The sequence below is a fragment of the Malaclemys terrapin genome, chromosome 21 (assembly GCF_027887155.1).
Source record: "Malaclemys terrapin pileata isolate rMalTer1 chromosome 21, rMalTer1.hap1, whole genome shotgun sequence".
NCBI lineage: Eukaryota > Metazoa > Chordata > Testudines > Emydidae > Malaclemys > Malaclemys terrapin.
This window is the reverse complement of record NC_071525.1, coordinates 19309416-19329944: the sequence shown is the minus strand read 5'-3', so window position 1 is coordinate 19329944 and position 20529 is coordinate 19309416. Positions and strand designations below refer to the sequence as shown.

The following is a 20529-nucleotide window of genomic DNA, read 5'->3' as shown; positions in this document are numbered from 1 at the left end:
TCCGGGGACAGCTATCCAGGGCCGGCTCTACCATTTTTGCTGCCCCAAGCAAAAAAAAAAAATGCCGCCCGGACTGTGCCACCCCAAGAATGGTGCCTGGAGCCGGCCCTGCAGCTACCCCAGAGAAGGGGCCAACCTGGGCAAACCTGGCACCCCTACTCTCTGCATGCCCCCACACTCTCCCCAGTGCCAGGGTCCCCCATCGTCCCGCTCCACCGGCACCACCTCCCAGTGGAGGGCCGTCCTCAGCCCCTCCAATCCGGCGAGAAAGCAACTGCCACAAACCCAGCACCTGTCCCCCCAACCCGCTGCAGGTGCCGGGCGTCACCCCAGCCCATGGGGCCAGCACCCAAGTCCTGAATCAAACCCAGGGCAGTGCACTGAGCCGCCCACGGGCGTGTGATGAACACCGCATCCAGCCCTTACATTCCTGGGGGGCCTCCATGTTGACATTCCAAGGCCTCCAATTAAAATCCTTCCTGCTTCCCATTTTGGGCTGGGTGACGCTAATTGCAACATCGCCCTCGCCTCTGTGGATAATTGCCAACCTCCAGCCAGAAAGTTTCCTGCATCAAAGACCCCTGGCTCACAGCACAGTCCGGCTCCATCCCTGGCAGCATGAAGACACCTCTCCTCTTCTGCCTCCTCTCGGCCCTGCTGGACACAGGTGAGAATGGCATTTCGGGGGTCTTGGAACCCCTGCCCGGCGCTGATACAAAAAGACCCACCCTGGAATAGTTGCTCTGGAGGGAAGCAGCTCTCCTTCCCGGGGTGAAATATGCCTCAGTGCTGAGATCTTGCCCCTGGGCTGGGGGGCTGCTCGCCACCTGTCCCGTCTGGGGGAAATTCTCCCCACCGATCTTCTCTGGGGAGAGGGGGACCTCCAGCTCCCACCGAGCTCTAGGAGAGGGAAAGATTTCTCCCCCTTTCTCAGCTACCTCACTCGGTTTTGCAATAGAGGGAGGGACGACACTGGAACAAAACCAAGAAATTCAGGTCCAGATCCCAGCTGGGGTCAATGGGCCGTAGCTCCACTGGAGTCAATGGGACTGGAGAGAGTGGAGTGAGGGCTGTGCACAGATGAATCGTGTTGCCTTTCCTTCCACAGGGACCTGTGTTTCGTGCGAGGTTTGCTTCAGCACAAGTGACAGCTGTACGGGCGGTGAGCAAGTCTGCAGTGAGCGAATGGATTCCTGTGGGATCATTAAAACAGAAACCGTAGCAGGTGGGTGCCGGAGACCCTGAACCAGCCCTGAACAGTCTGATTTGGAGTCAGCCATCCTTCATTCCCTTCCCAGGACCAGGAGGTGGGCAGGTCTAGTGGATTAGAGCAGGGGGCTGGGAGCCAGGACTCCTGGGTTCCATCCCTGGCTCTGGGAAGGGAGTGGGGTCTGGTGAGTTTGAGTAGTGGGGGCTGGGAGCCAGGACTCCTGAGTTCCATCCCTGGCTCTGGGAAGGGAGTGGGGTCTGGTGAGTTTGAGTAGTGGGGGCTGGGAGCCAGGACTCCTGAGTTCCATCCCTGGTTCTGGGAAAGGGAGAGAGATCTAGAGGGTTAGGTTGAGGGGGTGGAAGCAGCAGTGTGTATCAGCACTCCTGGTTCTATACTGACCTTGGATGAATCATTCCTCCCGTACGCCGTGCCTCAGTTTCCCCATCTTGATCATGCATGTGAAGAGTTGTGATGGGGAGGCGGAGACAGCAACACGAGCGAATGAAGCCTCATCTCCTTTTCCTCCCATGCAGGCAAGATTAAGAGTCCTACCTTTATCAAGGCCTGCGTGTCCTCCAGCCAATGCGGCCTCAGTCCTCTTTACATGACTTTTGGGAACGGGATATCCATGAGCACGAACATCGCCTGCTGTGTGGGGCAGGCCTGTAAAACAGCCTCCGTTACCGGTAACCAGCTCCGTCTCTGTCTCCCTGCTCCTTCTCCCTCCAGCTCTTCCCCTTCCTCACGTCCTCTCCTCCTCCTCCTGACCCCTGCAGGAGTCTCTGTGGGAGGATGGAAAAAGGATTATGCAAGAATCCATTGGGGTGCCCCATGAAATAACACTCAGCCCCGGGAGTAGTCCTCCCACCCTGCAGGGGGCACCCCATTGAATAACACTCAGCCCTGGGAGTAGTCCTCCCACCCTGCAGGGGGCGCCCCATGAAATAACAATCAGCCCCGGGAGTAGTCCTCCTGCCCTGCAGGGGGCGCCCCATTGAACAACACTCAGATCCTAGCTGGGTGGAGTTTAGTGGGCGGGGCTTTAGGGTCCTGCCAGGTGTGAACCCAGCTGGCCCCACCCAGGGCGGGGTCCAGGGCTCCCTGCTGCAAACCTCTCCCCTGCCCCTGCTGCCCCCGGTGTCCCCGGAGCTACAGCTCCCCCTGCAGGGGCACCCAGGGCTGAGCTGTGCAGCCCCCAGCTGCTCTCCCTGCCCCGACGCCTCCTGGGGCTCGTCCCCCGAGCTGACTGCGTTTGCTCCGCTTCTTCCCAGTGCCCCCGGCTAACACCACCCTGAACGGCCTGCACTGCCCAGCCTGCTACTCGGTGTTTACCCATCACTGCAGCGAAGAGATCATCGACTGCACAGGAGCCCAGACCCAGTGCATCCATATGAGCGGCACCGTGAAAAGCGGTAATGGCCATTTGGCTGTTTCTCTGTTCAGGTTTCCCCATCCAGGAACGAGCCACGCACACCGGCGATCCCCTGCGGCGGGGAAGAATTGGGTAGAGCCTCAGCACACCTGGATTCTGTCCTGGTGATTTCTCCTCACTGTGCCTCTGTTTCCCCTACGCACCCGTTGGGGTTTTATTTTAGAATTCATGAGGGTTTGGAGACAGGTGACAAGGAAGGTCTGGAAAAGCCTGTGGAAAGAAGGGGAACCAACTGGGGTTATTTTTCCTTGGGCATAAGAGAGGCGACGTGATAGAACATATGAAATTATGATTGTGATAGAGAAGCAGAGAGCTGAACAAATAAGGGAGATAGCTAGGTAGATCGATCTTTAGTTCTATGCCAACATCAAAAAATAGGAAGAAAATAGTTGTTTCAGGTCCAATCGAAAATTAATTTTTTTTTGGCACTTTCAACAAGTTTCATTTGGGGTCAAACGAAACATCTGGTTTTGATTTTGAGGGGTTGTTAATGTTGTTCTTTTAAAAAAAAAATGTTGGAAGGACAAGTTGTTTTGAACCAAAAGAGTGAAAAGTTTCTATTTTTTTCCAGAGTTTTTTTTTATGGGGTTTCTTCCAACTGAAACAATTCTTTAACTTTGAATTCGCAAAATGTTTCCCAGTGGTCAAATCTGCATTTTTCACTGGAAAAAAGAGCGGGGAGATCGAGAACTTCTGAACGCCTGCTGTCACAGGATAGGACATATGCGAATGTTCACTGAAATTGAAAAGGGACAAGTTCATTATGAAAAAGGAAACACATTTTCCAGTCAATACACCGTTAGTCCGTGGAACTCCCCACCACAAGAAATTGCCGTAGTCAAGAGTTGAGCAAGATTCAAAAAGGGATTGTATGCTTATCAGAGTGATCATAATAAATGATCTTAAAAATGTTGGCAGGGATATTGAACCTCCTCTTTCAGGTCTTAAGGTGATCTCTAGCTATTAGCAATCAGGACGAGACCTAGAGTAGGAGGAGATTATCCCACCTATTGCGCGGTTTTGGTCCCTTTCTCTGCAGAATCTAGTGCTGGCCACTGATGGAGACGGGATACTGTCCTATGCACAGCACCCTGCACAATGGGCCCCCACACTGCCGTGGTGTCTCTAGAGCCGACTGTTCTACAAATCAAAAGTAATACAGAAAAAGTGATGGCACAAACACACCATCCCTGGGACTGCTGCAGAAATCCACCAACTGGTTTGACCTGATGGTCCCAGAGATATTTCATTCTTACTGGTGGTAGAATGGTATAATGCTCCAACTGAGATCGGGACCTTTTTGATCCGGATGTTGCACAGACCCCTTGTCTGAAATGGGGATCCCTGCTGTGCAAGGTGCTGCATGACCCCACCTGGCTGAAATTGGGAGTCCCAACATGCCAGGTTCTGTACAGACGCCTCGACTGAGAGCTTCTTAAGGATCCCACTACTGCCACCATCGGTGAGCTACACCATTGCCAGGGGAATGGTGGGACTAACACAGGCCTGCTCCAAAGTTCATTAGGGATCAAAGCCCTACATGACTTGCCCAGAGGTCCACAGAGTGAGACTATATCAGAGCAGAGGAGGGGAGACTGTTGGGAGTGGGTCTAGATGGGCAGCAGGGAATGGCGCAGAGGAGGAGGGGGAGGGTGTTGTATAGGGTCAGAGCCGTAAGAGGCCAGAGGTCCGTAGACACTGACCCCGCTGTTTTGTCCCCCACAGGTGGGACAACCGTGCACACCACCATGAAAGGCTGCGCCACCGAATCTGACTGCACCAATATACAAAAGTTCGAAGGGGCCTTTGCAGAGTTCAATATGGATTACAGCAAGGCCGAATGCAGACCAGCCTTCCGTGCGACCAGCATGGCTCCGGAACCAGCCAGACTCGTCCTCCCAGCCCTCATTACCGTCCTGCTGGCGAACGTCCTCTCGTGATCCCGATGCCCACGTCCCAGCCATGTGGCCCTATATAACCACACCGCAGGTGGCAGGCGGGCGCACCCCTGCTAAAGGCTCCCACGCTCAGCTCAGATTCATTTCCCCTTTAGTGGCATTAACGGAATAAAACAGACAAGAGAAAATTGTTGTGTGTGTCTGTCTGTAATCATGAATCTCAGATACTGTGTGTCTGTCTGTGTGTCATTGCTAGTGTTGGACTCTGGGTGTATGCAAACACGAGTCTCAGATTGTCTGTGTCTGTGTGTGATCATGAGTGTTGGACTGTGTGTGTGCATCTCTGTGTGATAGCAAATCTTATGTGTGTGTAATCATGTCTTGGACCGTGTGTGTGGTGTGTATAATTCTGAGTCCTGGATTGTCTGTGTAACCGTGAGTTTTGGATCATGTGTCTGTGTGTGAGATAATGAGTGTGTGCGTGTGCGGGTTTGTGTCTGGGATTACGTGTGTGTGTTTGTGATAATTGGGCTGATTTCCCCAAGTTTAATTCTAGCGGGGGTCGTGGGGGTATCAGAAACCCAGTTCTGTAGCTGTTTAGATCTAGGATGACTCCCAACAGTGGAATCAGAAGAGCACACACACACACACACACACTAACTAACTATAGGGACACAGCCATCGCCCATACCACACCCACACTCCTACAGGCCCTAGAGTCTGTTGGAAAATGGGGTTTGTTTATGGGGGGGGGTATTTCTTAGAATATTCCAATTTTTTGTCATAAAACTGAAAAATATTCAGCTGAAAAACCCGATTTTTTTTAACGTAAATATTTTTTGTAGCAAGATCCACCAACCAGGGGTGGAGATCCTAAAGGGTTAAAGCAGCTCCCCCCACCACCACATGCCACGGCAGCTCTGCTTCCTGCACAGAGCAGGTGTTGGAAAGATACCAGGCACCAGGATTGAACCTTGGACTTCGGAGGGGACAAATGCAGGAGAGTTTAACATTGGAATTAAAGGAGACACATCTGTAGCTGTGTGTGTGGCAACACACCTCCCTAAACCACTTTACAGGATCCAGCCACTAGAGGGAGTGACAGACACACACTGGTATGGATCTGGGTTACATCGGTGCTACAGTAAACCATCCCACTGAGAGGGTGGGGGGAAAGCGAGAGAGCCCTCTAGGATCAACAGAGACCCACCCACCATGGATAATGTGGATGACCCCTTAACTCTGTGGAGCTGCCCCTTTAAAACCTTAGATTTAAAGAGGATAAATGATAAGTTTTTTTCTGTTGAGATGGCATTAACCTGCGGAACTCCCTGCCATTGGAAACCGCCAGAGCCAGGATTCAGACATGATTGGCCATTCGGACAGACAATGAGATGATCCACAGCCTCATTAGAGAGATGGGTGTAAAAGGGACACACACTGCCTGTTTCTGAGCCCATCAATCTCTGATTGAGGAGGTAGGAAAGAGCCCTCCCCCATGGCCCAGAATATTGGTCAGTGACCATTAGGGGGCATCATGCACCATCCCATGGAGCAGCTGGGCCTGGCTTCCCATCAGAGCTGGGACTGGACTAGTGTCTTCCACTCACTTGCTCTGCTCTGGGATTACCCAGAAGGGGGGCAGGTATGTAAAATATAAACAGATCCCAGCTGGGGTCAATGGGCCGTAGCTCCATTGGCGTCAATGGGGCCAGATCCCAGCAGGGGTCAATGGGCCGTAGCTCCATTGGAGTCAATGAATCAGATGGGTGTCTCTGGCGGGGGTGGGGAGAGAGAGAGAGAGAAAAAATGATAGATTGTAGGGTGTATATGTAATGGAGAGATAGAGGGGTCTGTTTTGGGATGGATAGATAGATAGATAAGATTAGATTAGATAGCCATTCATTGGGCCTGGGTCTCCAATCTCTTCTACTGTAGTAAACTGGATCAGACCAATGGTCCATCTAGCCCAGTATCCTGTCTTCCGACAGTGGCCAATGCCAGGTGCCCTGGAGGGAATGGACAGAATAGGGCAATTATCGAGTGATCCATCCCCTGTCGTCCTGTCCCAGCTTCTGGTGGCCAGAGGCTGGGGACATCCAGACCCTGGAGTTGCATCCCTGAACATCTTGGCTAATAGCCATTGATGGACCTATCCTCCAGGAACTTATCCAATTCCTTTTTTGAACCAGTTATACTTTTGGCCTTCACAACATCCCCTGGCAAGGAGTTCCACAGGTTGACTGTGCGTTGTGTGAAGAAATACTTCCTTTTGTTTGTTTTAAACCTGCTGCCTTTTAATTTCATCAGGTGATGACTGGTTCTTGTGTTATGTGTAGGGGTAAATAACACTTCCTTATTTACTTCTTCTGTGCCTTTCAGGGTTTTATAGACCTCTATTGTATTCCCCCAGTCATCTCTCTTCCAAGATGAACAGTCTCAATCGTTTTAATCTCTCCTCATATGGAAGCTGTTCACCTGCCATTTTCTCATCCAGTCACCCAGTTTTGTGAGATAGAGACAACCTGGCAACCCTATCCAGTGCCCTTCCCCTCCCTTAACCATAGAGACCCTGACTAGAGTACCCCTCACTGCAGTGACCCCCCATCCTGACCATAGAGACCTCGCCTAGAGTGTCCCACATACTGCAGTTAAAAATTACTTAGACAAGTTAGATGTCTTCAAGTCACCAAGGCCTGATGAAATGTGTCCTAGAACACTCAAGGAGCTGACAGGAGATATCTGAGCCATTAGCAATTATCTTTGCAAAGTCATGGAAGATGGGAGAGATTCCAGAAGACTGGAAAAGGGCAAATATAGTGCGCATCTATAAAAAAGGAAATAAGGACAACCTGGGGAATTACAGACCAGTCAGCTTAATGTGTGTACCTGGAAAGATAATTGAGCAAATAATTAAGCAATCAATTTGCAAACATCTAGAAGATAATAGGGTGATAAGTAACAGCCAGCATGGATTTGTCAAGAACAAATTGTGTCAAACCAACCTGGTAGCTTTCTTGGACAGGGTAACAAGCCTTGTGGATGTGGGGAAGTGGTCGACATGGTCCATGTTGCCGTTAGTAAAGTTTTTGATACTGTCTCCCATGACCTTCTCATAAACAAACCAGTGAAATACAACCTACATGGAGCTACTATAAGGTGGATGAAATACTGGTTGGAAAATCATTCCCAGAGAATAGTTATCACTGATTCACAGTCAAGCTGGAAGGACATAACGAGTGGGGTTCTGCAGGGATCAGTTCTGGATATGTTTCTATTCAAAATCTTAATCAATGATTTAGATAATGGCTTAGAGAGTATACACTTATAAAGTTTGTGGACGATACCAAGCAGGGAGGGGTTTCCAAGTGCTTGGGAGGATAGGATGAAAATTCAAAATGATCTGGACAAACTGGAGAAATGGTCTGAAGTAAACAGGATGACATTCAATAAGGACAAATGCAAAGTATTTGACTTAGGGTACGTCTATACTTACCTCCGGGTCCGGCGGTAAGCAATCAATCTTCTGGGATCGATCCCGGAAGTGCTCACCGTCGACGCTGGTACTCCTGCTCCGCGAGAGGAGTACGCGGAGTCGACGGGGGAGCCTGCCTGCCGCGTGTGGACCCATGGTAAGTTCGAACTAAGGTACTTCGACTTCAGCTACGTTATTCACGTAGCTGAAGTTGCGTATCTTAGTTCGAAGTGGGGGGTTAGTGTGGACCAGGCCTTAGGAAGGAACAATCAGTTGCACACATACAAACTGGGAAATGACTACCTAGGAAGGAGAACTGCGGAAAGGGAACTGGGGGTCATAGTGGATCACAAGCTGAATATGAGTGAACAGTGCTGCTGTAAAAAAACTGAACATCATTCTGTGCTGTATTAGCAGGAGTGTTATAAGCAAGATGCAAGAAGTAATTCTTCTGCTCTACTCCGCACTGATTAGGCCTGAACTGGAGTATTGTGTCCAGTTCTGGATGTCACATTTCAGGAAAGATGTGGACAAATTGGAGAAAATCCAGAGAAGAGGGGGGAAAAAAAGATGAAAGGTCTAGAAAACATGACCTTTGAGGGACTATTGAAACATGATAACCGTTTTCAAGTACATAAAAGCTTGTTACAAGGAAGAGGGAGAAGCATTGTTCTTCTTAACCGCCGAGGATAGGACAAGAAGCAATGGGCTTAAATTGCAGCAAGGGAGGTTTAGGTTGCTACATCAAGTAGCAGTTTTTTACAACAGCAGGTTCTTACAATCTATACACATCAATAACTGCTACAGATAGCACATTCCTACGGGGAGCAGTTTTAATACACCACACACTGGGGGGCTATCGCTGGTCAGGAGGATGGTGAGTTTGGTGACAGGCGACAAACTCCGGGTGTGCGGGCCTGATCCTCCACTCCCCTGAAAGCCCTGAGCGAGCTGAACTTTGCTCCGGGCTCTAGATAGTTGCCTAATTTACTTTCACTTTCCATGTTCCTCAGAGCTCAGCGAGGCCGAGAGACACAGGAAGGGAGGAAGATGGAGGAACACGCGGGGATTATTCTGCTCCTCTGAGTTCATCGAGGAGGTCGGAGGATCTGGTGCACTTGGGGTGGAAGGTAAGAGACTCCTCTCTCGTCTGGCTCTCATTTGCTGCTGCTCCTGATGCCGCTGCCTTTTGCCTGTAACTACAAGAGACATTTCAAAGGGCAGCTGCAAAATGAACAATAAAATGACTAACACATTTATTTGAGCATCAGCTTTCGTGGGCTACAGCCCACTTCATCGGATGCCCACGGAAGCTTATGCGCAAATAAATGTGTTAATCTCTAAGGTGCCACAAGGACTCCTGTTCTTTTTGCAGATACAGACTAACACGGCTGCTACTCTGAAATAAAATGACTGCTGAGTCATATGACCGTAGCATGACCAGACGTCCCGATTTTATAGGGACAGTCCCAATTTATTGGGTCTTTTTCTTATATAGGCTCCTATTACGTCTCCCCCCACCCCCCGTCCTGATTTTTCACATTTGCTGTCTGGTCACCCTATATGACCGGCAATCATAGAATCACAGGGCTGGAAGGGACCTCGCTAGGTCGTCTCGTCCATCCCCTGTACTGAGGCAGGATGAAGTATTATCTAGACCATCTCTGATAGGGATTTGTCCAATGTGCTCTTAAAAATCTCCAGTGACGGAGATGCTGCAACCTCCCTAGGAAATTTGTTTCAGTGCCTAACCACCCAAACAGGAAGTTTTTCCTGATGTCTAACCAAAATCTCCCTTGCTGCAATTTAAGCCCATTGCTTCTTGTCCTGTCCTTGGTGATTAAGGAGAGCAATTTATCACCCTGCTATTTATAACAACCTTTGATTTACTTGAAACCTGATATCAGGTCCGCCCGCCCCTTAGTCTTCTCTTCTCCAGACTAAACAAACCTGTTTTTTTTTCAATCTTTCTTCATACATCATGTTTTCTAGACCTTTCATCATGTTTGCTCCCCTCCTCTGGACTTCCTCCAATTTGTCCACCCCTTTCCCCAGGTGTGGTATCCAGAACTGGACTCAGTACTCCAGCCGAGGCCTTATCAGCGCTGAATAGAGTGCAATGCGCAACCCAAACGGGTTTTGTTTAAAGCATCGCATAGACTATAATAGAGAATTATTTTCCCTCTCTGAACTTTTATAGGGTGGTTAAAAAAAACCTGCGGAAATGATGTGGGGGTGTGATTTCATTCACACTGAAGACCTATTGCACTGCTGTGGCAGTGAACAAGGGGCTTAAAGTGGAAACACGTGTTTTTTTCACCGATGTTAAAGCCCCGTTACACTGCCAGAGAGTTTTAAAGGGGCCTTAGTGTAAATGAAAACCAGGCTCTGAGTTTCTATTTGATTCTAGAGCTGTGAGTGTAATTTCTATAGACCCCCGTTAAGGGTTAGGTGGAAATTGGCATAATCACATTAATTCCACTGGAGCTACGGCCCATTGACCCTGGCTGGGATCTGGCCCCTTTTGACTCCAATGAAGCTACGGCCCATTGACCCTAGCTGGGATCTGGCCCCTTTTGCATGCAAATGCTACTTACCCCAGCTTAAAACTGTTCATCCTGATTCTCATCCACACTAAATCCCCTTTACAAACCTCTGGCTGACTGCAAGACCTCGGCAAAGGAGCCAGGATGTGATTGAGAATCAGGCCCAGTTAAGCGGCCTTCAGTGGAGTGACTCCCGGTTTGCGCTGGGGTGAGTGGGGCTGCAGGGAACCCGGGGCTGCAGGGCCCGTGTGAATGTTGTTCCCAGGGGCTGGTGCCTGGAATGCAGCTAATCGGAGCATTTTCTCTCCTTCTCTTGCAGATTTGAAATGGTCAGAGTCAGGGTGGGAACGAGCCCTGGCTGGTCGCTGCTTTTGACGGCTCTGTGGACTCTCTATGGTACGTGCCACCTGCTTCACTCTCCTGCTTCTATTGAGTGATCTGGTGTCACTTTAATTGTCCATTTCCCTCCTGGGTTTGCCCCATGTGCCCCCCCCCTTTTTTTTAGCTGGTTCCAGTCTGTCCCAGTGGCGCCGTTTCAGATTTTGGGGGTGGGGGCAACTTTAATCGTGATTCCAAGGGGCTATATAGGCACCTGAAAACTCTAGTTTTTTTCAGATAATAACTTGGGAATCAGCTGACAGGAGCCCTGTGTCTAATTTCTATAGAAAGAAAGAAAACGAAACACACCAATGAAAGCCACGTTTTACGTATATATGTAAGCGTAGAACAATCAAGAGATAACTCAGCAAGGTGTTCCCCACCCCAAGCCTGGTGGTAGCAGTTCTGGAGCGTTAGCGCAGATCTCAGAAACACACGCTTGATACTTTGTACACCGTCTTTCGTAGAGATGAAAACCAATAAATAAAATCTACTTAAAATCAGCCCACTTTCTCTCGCAGACACACTCTGTGTTCCTGCCATTATCTCCTCTATTTTAGCCAATTGTTTTTCACTCCACTAAAAATGTAGTTACTTAATTTTAACATTATGATTAAGAAGAACAGGAGGACTTGTGGCACCTTAGAGACTAACACATTTATTAGAGCAGAAGCTTTCGTGGACTATGCATATGCATCCGAAGAAGTGGGCTGTAGTCCACGAAAGCTTATGCTCTAATAAATTTGTTCGTCTCTAAGGTGCCACAAGGACTCCTGTTCTTCTTTTTGCGGATACAGACTAACACGGCTGTTACTCTGAAACCTGTCATTATGATTAAGGGTTTTTTCCTAATTATTTTGACATTTATGTTTACCATTTACAATCAGAGAATCGTAGAACTGGAAGGGACCTCACGAGGTCATGTAGTCCAGTCCCCTGCACTCATGGAAGGACTAAGTATTATCTAGACCTTCCCAGACAGGTGTTTGTCCAACCTGCTCTTAAAAATCCCCAATGATGGAGATTCCACACCCACCCTACGCAATTTATTCCAGTGCTTAACCACCCTGACAGTTAGGAAAATTTTTAACCTAAACCGCCCGTGCTGCAATTTAAACCCATTGCTTCTTGTCCTAACCTCAGAGGTTAACATGAACAATTTTTCTCCCAATTTTTCTCCCTCCTCCTTGTAACAACTCTTTATGGACTTGAAAACTGTTATCACATCCCCTCTCAGTCTTCTCTTCTCCAGACTAAACAAAGTCAGTTCTTTCAATCTTCCCTCATCGGTCATGTTTCTAGACCTTTACTCATTTCTGTTGCTCTTCTCTGGACTTTCTCCAGTTTGGCCACATCTTTCCTGAAATGTGTTGCCCAGAACTGGACACAAGACTCCAGCTTACACCTAACCACAAGACTCCAGAAGTCTAAGCACGGAGTAGAGCGGAAGAATTATTTCTCGTGTCGTGCTTACAACACTCCTGCTAATACATCCCAGAATGATGTTCGCTTTTTTTGCAACAGAATTACACTGTGGATTTATATTTAGCTTGTGATCCACTGTGACCCCCAGATTCCTTTCTGCAATACTCCTTCCTAGGCAGTCATACGTGACTCACTAACATTTGACTCCAATATTACTCTTACTATCAGCTTGGAACCACGTTTATTTTTGTACAAATTTTAAGTTATTTTACAGATATATTTAAAAATACAATTTGAAAATAAGTGACCTTCATCTGCGCAGTGTCTAAAATTATCATAGAATATCAGGATTGGAAGGAACCTCAGGAGGTCATCTAGTCCAACTGCTGCTCAAAGCAGGACCAATCCCCAGACAGATTTTTGCCCCAGATCCCTAAATGGCCCCCTCAAGAATTGAACTCACAATGCTGGGTTTAGCAGGCCAATGCTCAAACCACTGAGCTATCCCTCCCTGTTTTGGTTATTATTATTTTTTTTAAACTGGCACTGCTAAGGTGAGTACGAGCTAATTTTACATACTAGAAGGATACTATTATTTGATTGTACCACTTAAAATAATGACTGACAAAGCACAGTACGGTAATAATGGTAATAATGGTAATTACTCCAACCAGGACAGGTCAGGTATTTTAGAACTCACTACTGAAAGAATTAAATACAAGCATAGGAGAGAAATAAAATTATGAAATGCACAGACCCGCCAAAAATCTCAAATAACAGTAGAGTAACCCTTAAACTTTGAAAGAATAAAATTGCAGCGCGTATACGCGCATTGCACATTTCGACAGGGAGTACCAAGACATAACAACAGCAACAACATTAATAATACAAGTGTGTGTATGAGTGTGTGTGTGTGGAGGGGGGGGCAGTGTGTGAGAGAGCCCGTGAGTGTGCCTGAGTGGGTGTGTCAGCGCGCTGTCTCTTTAAGCCCAGCACCCAGGAGCCTGAATGATTGTTCAGAACAGCAGCAGCTGCAGCCCCCACTCCTGAGCCAGGGGCACCAGCCCAGACAGGTGCCCTGCCCCCGGCTCAGCTCAGCAGAGACCCACGTGGGCACGGCCCCCTCTGGCATCGGGCGAGTTCACCCAGTGCCGCGCCAGCCACCGAACTCCTTCCCAAAGAAGGGGAGACTCTGCTGCAGCGGGAGATGGGAGGCCAGAGAGCGGCTGGTAGCTGCTGGCAGGGTGCCCAGCTCTAGGAGGGGTGGCTACAAGGCAAATGTTGGGGTGGCTTTACCCCCTGCAAATCCCATCCCCCAGCGCTGCCCCATATGTTAGCTACATATGTGCTTTTCCACTGATACAGTTATATCAGTACAACCCCTAGAGCATAAGCTATTTCTACACTTGTGAACTAGGGGTCTGATTCCCCAGCTGAAACGCTCCCCCACCAACCTCTGCTTCCCTTTAAGGAGTCGCTGGAGCACAGCCATCCATCACAGCTCACTATGGACAGGACATCACTCTGGACTGCACCTTCCACCACATACCGGGGGTAAAACTCCAGCGACTGAACATCACCTGGAAGATGCAAAGAGCCGAGGGAGCAGCTCTCCTGGTTCACAGCTACTATGGGCAGAGGGACCTGTGGCAGGGACAGGACAAGGTTTACCGGGACCGGACACAGCTGTACCTAGAGGGAATCCACAAAGGGAATGCGTCCCTGCGACTCAGGGCTGTGCGCTTCCAGGACGAGGGCTCCTACCTCTGCTACGTCACCTCTGAGCTGGGAACCTTGACCCAGAAGATTTCACTGGCCGTGCTAAGTAGGTTTCCTCTGCCTGTGTCCCTGTCCGAGCGTCTGAGACACAGTCACTCACTGTGTATGATGTGATCGCCCAGCAGAGCCAGGTCTGGCTAAAGCGCCACAATCCCCCAGTGCAGACACAGGCCACGTCTGCGCCAGCAGCGCTTTGCCTTGACTTTCAGCCACCCTGTAGTGTTATGTTTTTACACATAGGTTTAGCCCACACAAGCACAGTGCTTGCCTTTGTCCCCTGGTAGTGGCAGTATCACCTAAAGAGATAATAGCCTAAGAGTGTTAATAGCTGTTGGAGGTGTTCTTTCAGCTCATATGATAGATGCACGTACCTTTAGTTCTAAGGGTCATGGGTTCAAATCCCACTGACAGCCCAAGTGGAGGGCTGGTGATGGTCTAGGCCAGGGGTCGGCAACCTTTCAGAAGTGCTGTGCCAGGTCTTCATTTATTCACTCTAATTTCAGGTTTCTCATGCCAGTGATACGTTTTAATGTTTTTAGACGGTCTCTTTCTATAAGTCTATAATATAGAACTAAACATTTTTGTATGTAAAGTAAATAAGGTTTTTAAAATGGTTAAGAAGCTTCATTTAAAATTCAATTAAAATGCAGAGCCCCCTGGACCAGGGGCCAGGACCCGGGCAGTGTGAGTGCCACTGAAAATCAGCTCGCGTGCCGCCTTTGGCACACGTGCCATAGGTTGCCTACCTCTGTTCTAGGCCTTTCTGTGGATGTGAATTTTGCAAAGTAATATAGTCTTCTCGGTAACTTGGAAGGTCTGTGTGTGTTGTTGTGTGTGTGTCATATAAGTGTGGTGGGTGTGCTGGGTGTCTGTCGTGTTGTGTGCATGTTATGAGTGTGGCATGTTTATATGTGTAAAAGGGGGAATGTGACAAAAAGTTGCCTCTGGAGCTGGGGTAAATAATTCTGAGCCTTGTTTCTCATTAAGGGGAGAGTGAAATGAAGTCTCCTATCGTAGCTCAGCGGGGGCAGGACGTCACCCTGAGCTGCCCCTTTGAATGCGGATTAAACCTCCAGCCGTTGAACATCACCTGGAAGAAGGAAGAAGCCGAGGGGCCGGATCTCCTGGTTCACAGTTATTATAACGGGATGGACAAGTTGCAGAGACAAGATGTCGCTTACAAGGACAGAACACAGCTCCACCCGGAGAGATTCCCGCAGGGAAATGCGTCCCTGACGTTACGGAGAGTTCGCAGCCAGGATGAGGGATTCTACATCTGCCATGTCAAGCCGGAACTGGGGCGGTTTTCTGTGTGGATGCAAGTTACAGTGGAAGGTACGGGACAGTGTATAGTACAAGCCCCGAGGGGTTTTCCTACACTTGAGAAAAGCGCTTGAGGTATCTACCTTGATGTAGCCTTAACCTTTTCCCAGCCTTGGCAGGTTCTACCTTGATAGCTCTGGTCCAGGGTGTCCCTGCTTCCCCCTAGGGTCAATATGAGACATCCGTGCATTGCTGGCTTCTGACCCCCACTTTAGCCACACAAGGAAAAGGCCTTGCAGATACCTCAACGAAAGGTGCTGCTTAATGTGCAGGGGCAGGGGAAAAACGAAGCAGATGTTAGACTGCACAAGGGGTGGGAAGGGAAGGGCTGAGAATGTGCCAATAGCATCCATGAGAGTTTTTATTTTGTTTTCTGTTTGTGTTTTACAGGCTTTGTGAGTGACCGGCCATCACTAGATGTGTACTATGCCGTGTTTTCAGTTCCGTTATTAATTATAGCGTTTATTATCATTAACAAGCACCGTCGTTTCCTGCTGCGCAAATTAAAGAGTTTTCAGTTTTGGTCCCAACGGAAACAGCAGGAGGGCGGAGACCAGCCTCTCAAACCGGTTGACAGCCAATGAATCAGAAAAGCCAAACACACTCCTGCTACCACCTTGAAGAGGTCAGTGAGGCAGTCAAGAATGAAAGTCTCAGAGTTGCCGTAGTCGGAGAGACGGGATCTGGAAAGTTGTCTTTTGTCAATGCCACCCGGGGTCTGAAAGAACACAATACAGGAGCTGCTGAGACTGGGGTGGTGGGAGAAATGATGGTGGAGCCCAAGGGTTATTCACATCCTGGACACCCCAACGTGACGCTATGGGACCTGCCAGGGATCGGGATAATGAATTGTCCCTCAGACACTTTCCTTGAGCAGCATCACTTCAGAGAGTGTGACTTGGTCATTGCCATCTCCTGTGGGCGCTTCACAAACACCAACGCCAGATTTGTGGAGGAGATTCGAACGCTGGGGAAGACGTTTTACTTTGTCCGTTCCAAAGTGGACTTGGATGAGGTGTCTGCAAGGAGAAAAAACGACTGTGAGGAGAGCGCCCTGCAGACGATCAGAGAGGAGTGTATGTCACACCTGGGAGGAGAAACAGACGTTTTCCTTATATCCAGCTGGGACCCTGACAAGTTTGATTTCCCCCGCCTGCAGCGAACGTTAGCCAAGGAATTCCACCGTCACAGGGCGCGTGCTTTGCAGCCGGCTCTCTCAAAGTGTTCCTTGCCCATTTTGCACAAGATAAAAGTGTCATTGTAGGAGGCAGAGCAGACATGGGGCCAAACTCTCTACTCATGTAACTCCAATTTAAGCCACCAGAGAATTTGGCCCATGTCCTATTTTTGTGTCCCTCTGCCAGCAAAACCAGGTGCCTACGATTTACTAGGAGTCCCACTGGCCAGGGAGTCACAGTTCTTTCCCCGCTCCCCTGGTGTTCTGGGGGACGGTTGGTGCCAACGGTTGTGATGGTTTGGGGAGCTGTCTCTGGACCTTCTGAATTCTGGGTGATGCATGAAATTGTATCACCCTGTCGTAGGAAGCCGGATCCACCTCTGCCGACAGTGCACACAGCAGACACACGCCGGGAAGGTACTTGACACTCAGCCATGGCACTTTGACCACAATCGCTCTGCTGAAGAGCTGCAGCCTACAGGAGAAAGCAACAGTTTTATCTTCCCTGCCCAGAGGGAAGGGAGAAATTACACAGGTCTTAGTGCCCGGATCAATTGACTTGGACGTGCTCTGCAAGGCTAAGAATAGCCATGTTGACATGCCCGCTTGGCAGAGGCACTATTTACAGAGGGAGGGCACCTGCTCCTCCCACACCCCAGGTTCCTATCACAATGGAGTGCAAACAGGAAGAGGAACTGCTGCTCCGTGCTCCCCTGAAGGCCTTGGGTGGGGTCTGAGAAGTTGCTGCTGGCACAGGGCTGTCCCCGCCCCCGCCTGTCCCGCCCTGGGCTGTGGGAAATGTGAATTCCCCAGCTATGTCCTGTGTGGCTGAGAGCTGTCTGCGTGGCTCTGTCCGTCCCCACCCTGAGCAGAGCGGGTATAACGAGATCCCCACATGCCCCCTCCGGCTGGGCGGCTGAGAGTCTAGGTGCCCATTAGCCCCCCTGCCAGCCCCCGCAGCCAGCAGCAGCGCTCGCAGCCCCGGCACCAGCGGGCACTCAAAGCCCTTCCTGTGGGGAAATAGCTCCTCGGTCCCCGCGGGTGGGATGGGAGCCAGGGGAGGGCAGGTCCTGGGCAGCCTTGGCCCAGAGAAGGGACCTGGTGAGAGCTGAGCTCCAGGAGTCTCCCCCACAAAGCCGGGCAGTTTTATTTCCAGTGTCACCGTCGGTGCTGCCCTGAGACGTTTCAGTCGCTCCTGATGGAAACCAGAGGGTGTTATTGTCTGTACCTCGGCGTCTCCATCAGCAAATACAAATGGTTTCTTCCTTCAGTTAGTCTATGGACCTCTGGGATATATATATATATTTTTTTAACGGTTCCTGGAGGGTTCTTAATCCTCCCTGGTTATTACAGCCTTAGAAGTGGTCACTTTCCTAACTTCTTAGTGTCTGAGTATGCCCTAAAAATACATTGTTTAGAGGGCAAATTTTCTTAACATTTAAGACGTCTCGTGTCAGACTGTATTTTCATTAAGGCACAGTTAAGAATGACCCAGTTGGGTCACTTGTTTGTATATAGCTGGTATGTCTGCCTGAGAGAGAATTTTGGGTTTGATTTTTTTGATACTTTTATATCCTTACTAATGTGTGTGAACAAGGACAGCGTGTGTTGCTTCTGCCTGGCCAGCTGGGTTGGTTAGTATAATGGGAAGAGACCTGGGATAGAGCTAACGTGTTACAGGGCATGATGGGAAAGTAATCTATGAGCATTCACTGGGAGGCTGCCTGGTCCTTTCTCAAGCCAAGGTCAACCAACCAGTTAGGAGGGGCATGGTGGATGCAGGGGGCGCAGACATAAGAAATGCTAAAAGCCTGACCTTGGCCAGAAAACAACCTCACTCCTTACCCCTCCCATGGGATACAAGAGAGGTAGGACAAAGACCCCAGACATACAACCCCCCAGAATGGAGCATGACCGTAAGTTGTAAGGGGTGTGACTAAGCACGTGCATTGCAGGTATATTGGGGCCTGCTAAGAAGGAGGTGGTGGGAATGGGGAACAGGGACATGGGCTGGGCTCTGCGGCATCGGAGCTGGGAAGGGGGGCACGGGGTAAACGCTGTGCGGTGTCAGAGCTGGGAAGGGAACGCTGGGGAACAGACTGTGCCGGCGTGTAGAGCTCTGGATATGTTTGCTTGGAACTAACCCCAATAAACATCTTATTGCCTGCACTTGGGACTTCTGCTTTCTATCTGCATGACAAGAACCAGGGGAGGGGGTGAAACGAAACCCCTCTAACATCACTGTAGATACATACTCAGGATTCCTATATTCCATAATAGAACCAAACAGTTTCCAGAGGCTAAAAGTTCAATTCTTAAATTGGTTTTCATTTGTGCTGGAGAACTAGCAAATGCACGGTATAAATAGATTACAATAAGACTTTATTTCTAGTTACTGAGTAACTTAATAAGAAAAGAACATACGTTGCCATTGGAAAAAGTCATTTTTTTATATATTGGAAATACACCTTCAGATGTGTCAGAGCTGATGGGAAATCCATGTTGGCCAATCTATTGTAATATTTTCTTTCCAATTATCACTTGAATAGCTTTTTGGCCATCCTTTTTATTTAGATTGTGCTAAAACAAAATTGTTCTCTAATTTGTTAGCCATTCCATGTTTCAGAAGAATGTTTGAGGAGAAACACAACTACTTTAGACTTCTTAACTTTTTCATGAGGAATGAGATACACAAATTAAAAGTGCACATATTTGCTTGCTTATAATTTTCCAAAAGGTAATATACATGAAAATAAACAAGTGTGGAGTGTTTGAGGGGGATTGGTGTGACGTGGTAAGGACAATGATATTGAGCAAATCTGCTGCATGAATTTTATTTACCAGTTAAAGTTATTAGTTCTTTATTAAGGCTCCAAACCTGATAAATGAAAGTAAATGCAAAGTGATGCCGTAAGGGGTCGGACTCACCCCGCGGCGCCTCCTGCTGGTTATCCTGGGAATTAGCTCAATCCAGCCACCAGAGCGCCCTCTGCAGGCCAGTGATCCGCCTTGTCCCTCCCAGGACCCCAGGACCCCTTGCTCTGGGTGCGGCCCTCTGGCAGTACCCACACACTAGATCTCCCCTCCTAGGGGAACCCCTACCCACTAACCCCACCTCGCCTCAGTGTAGGGCCACTGCCAGTCACCAATTAGCCCCGCTCCCTGGGGCAGACTGCAGTATAGGCCACTCATCACAGGCAAGGTTGGGTTTGGACCTGCTGCCTTGGCCTATCCCTGGGCTGCCCTCTGCAACCCCCAGTACCTTTGGCCTTCTGCTAGGCCACAGCCTGGGGCTTTCCAGGCTGGAGCTCCCCAGCTTTTCCCCAGCCCTGTTCCACTCAGGTACCCTGCCCTAAGCTCCCTGCAGTCAGGCCCATCTCCCTCTGAGTGCAGCAAGAGACTGCTAAGGGCCTGGCTCCCAGCCTCTTTATACGGCCGGCTGGGCTGTGATTGGGGCATGGCCCAGCTGCAGCCGCTTCCCCAATTAGCCCAGAATTTAGAGCTACAGCATTCAAGCCCTCCTGGACCACTTTTTAAACCCCTCTGGGCAGGAGCGGTATCCACCCCGCTACAAATGCACATTGGAAAACATAATCCTAGTTCTACATACAAAATGAGGGGGTCTAAATTAGCTGTTACCACTCAAGAAAGAGATCTTGGAATCATTGTGGATAGTTCTCTGAACACATCCACTCAATGTGCAGCGACAATCAAAAAAGCGAACAGAGTGTTGGGAATCATTAGGAAAGGAAAAGATAAGAAGACAGAAAATATCATATTGCCCCTATATAAATCCATGGTGCACCCACCTCTTGAACACTGCGTGCAGATCTGGTCACCCCATCTCAAAAAAGATCTATTGGAATTGGAAAATGTACAGCGAAGG

The 20529-nt window shown here is 49.2% G+C and overlaps 2 protein-coding genes across 2 annotated transcripts; both read left to right on the top strand.

Moving 5' to 3' along the window:
• The first annotated feature begins 560 nt into the window (after positions 1 to 560).
• On the top strand, positions 561 to 4722 carry LOC128827542 (phospholipase A2 inhibitor gamma subunit B-like). Its single transcript, XM_054011489.1, has 5 exons — positions 561 to 667; positions 1109 to 1225; positions 1744 to 1896; positions 2482 to 2622; positions 4368 to 4722. The coding sequence occupies exons 1-5, from the start codon at positions 619 to 621 to the stop codon at positions 4580 to 4582; spliced, it is 675 nt and encodes a 224-aa protein (XP_053867464.1). The 5' UTR covers positions 561 to 618; the 3' UTR covers positions 4583 to 4722.
• Positions 4723 to 9006: 4284 nt separating this feature from the next.
• On the top strand, positions 9007 to 18791 carry LOC128827540 (uncharacterized). Its single transcript, XM_054011487.1, has 5 exons — positions 9007 to 9145; positions 10881 to 10957; positions 13836 to 14189; positions 15131 to 15478; positions 15857 to 18791. The coding sequence occupies exons 2-5, from the start codon at positions 10888 to 10890 to the stop codon at positions 16048 to 16050; spliced, it is 966 nt and encodes a 321-aa protein (XP_053867462.1). The 5' UTR covers positions 9007 to 9145; positions 10881 to 10887; the 3' UTR covers positions 16051 to 18791.
• Positions 18792 to 20529: the final 1738 nt, after the last annotated feature.

Bases quoted from the DNA above. Each gene is read 5' to 3' on its own strand.
- LOC128827542 (XM_054011489.1), top strand. From the start codon at position 619: ATGAAGACACCTCTCCTCTTCTGCCTCCTCTCGGCCCTGCTGGACACA. The intron at 668-1,108 runs GTGAGAATGGCA...TTCCTTCCACAG, and splicing joins CTCGGCCCTGCTGGACACAG to GGACCTGTGTTTCGTGCGAG. The intron at 2,623-4,367 runs GTAATGGCCATT...TGTCCCCCACAG, and splicing joins GAGCGGCACCGTGAAAAGCG to GTGGGACAACCGTGCACACC.
- LOC128827540 (XM_054011487.1), top strand. From the start codon at position 10,888: ATGGTCAGAGTCAGGGTGGGAACGAGCCCTGGCTGGTCGCTGCTTTTG. The intron at 14,190-15,130 runs GTAGGTTTCCTC...TTTCTCATTAAG, and splicing joins GATTTCACTGGCCGTGCTAA to GGGAGAGTGAAATGAAGTCT. The intron at 15,479-15,856 runs GTACGGGACAGT...TGTGTTTTACAG, and splicing joins GATGCAAGTTACAGTGGAAG to GCTTTGTGAGTGACCGGCCA.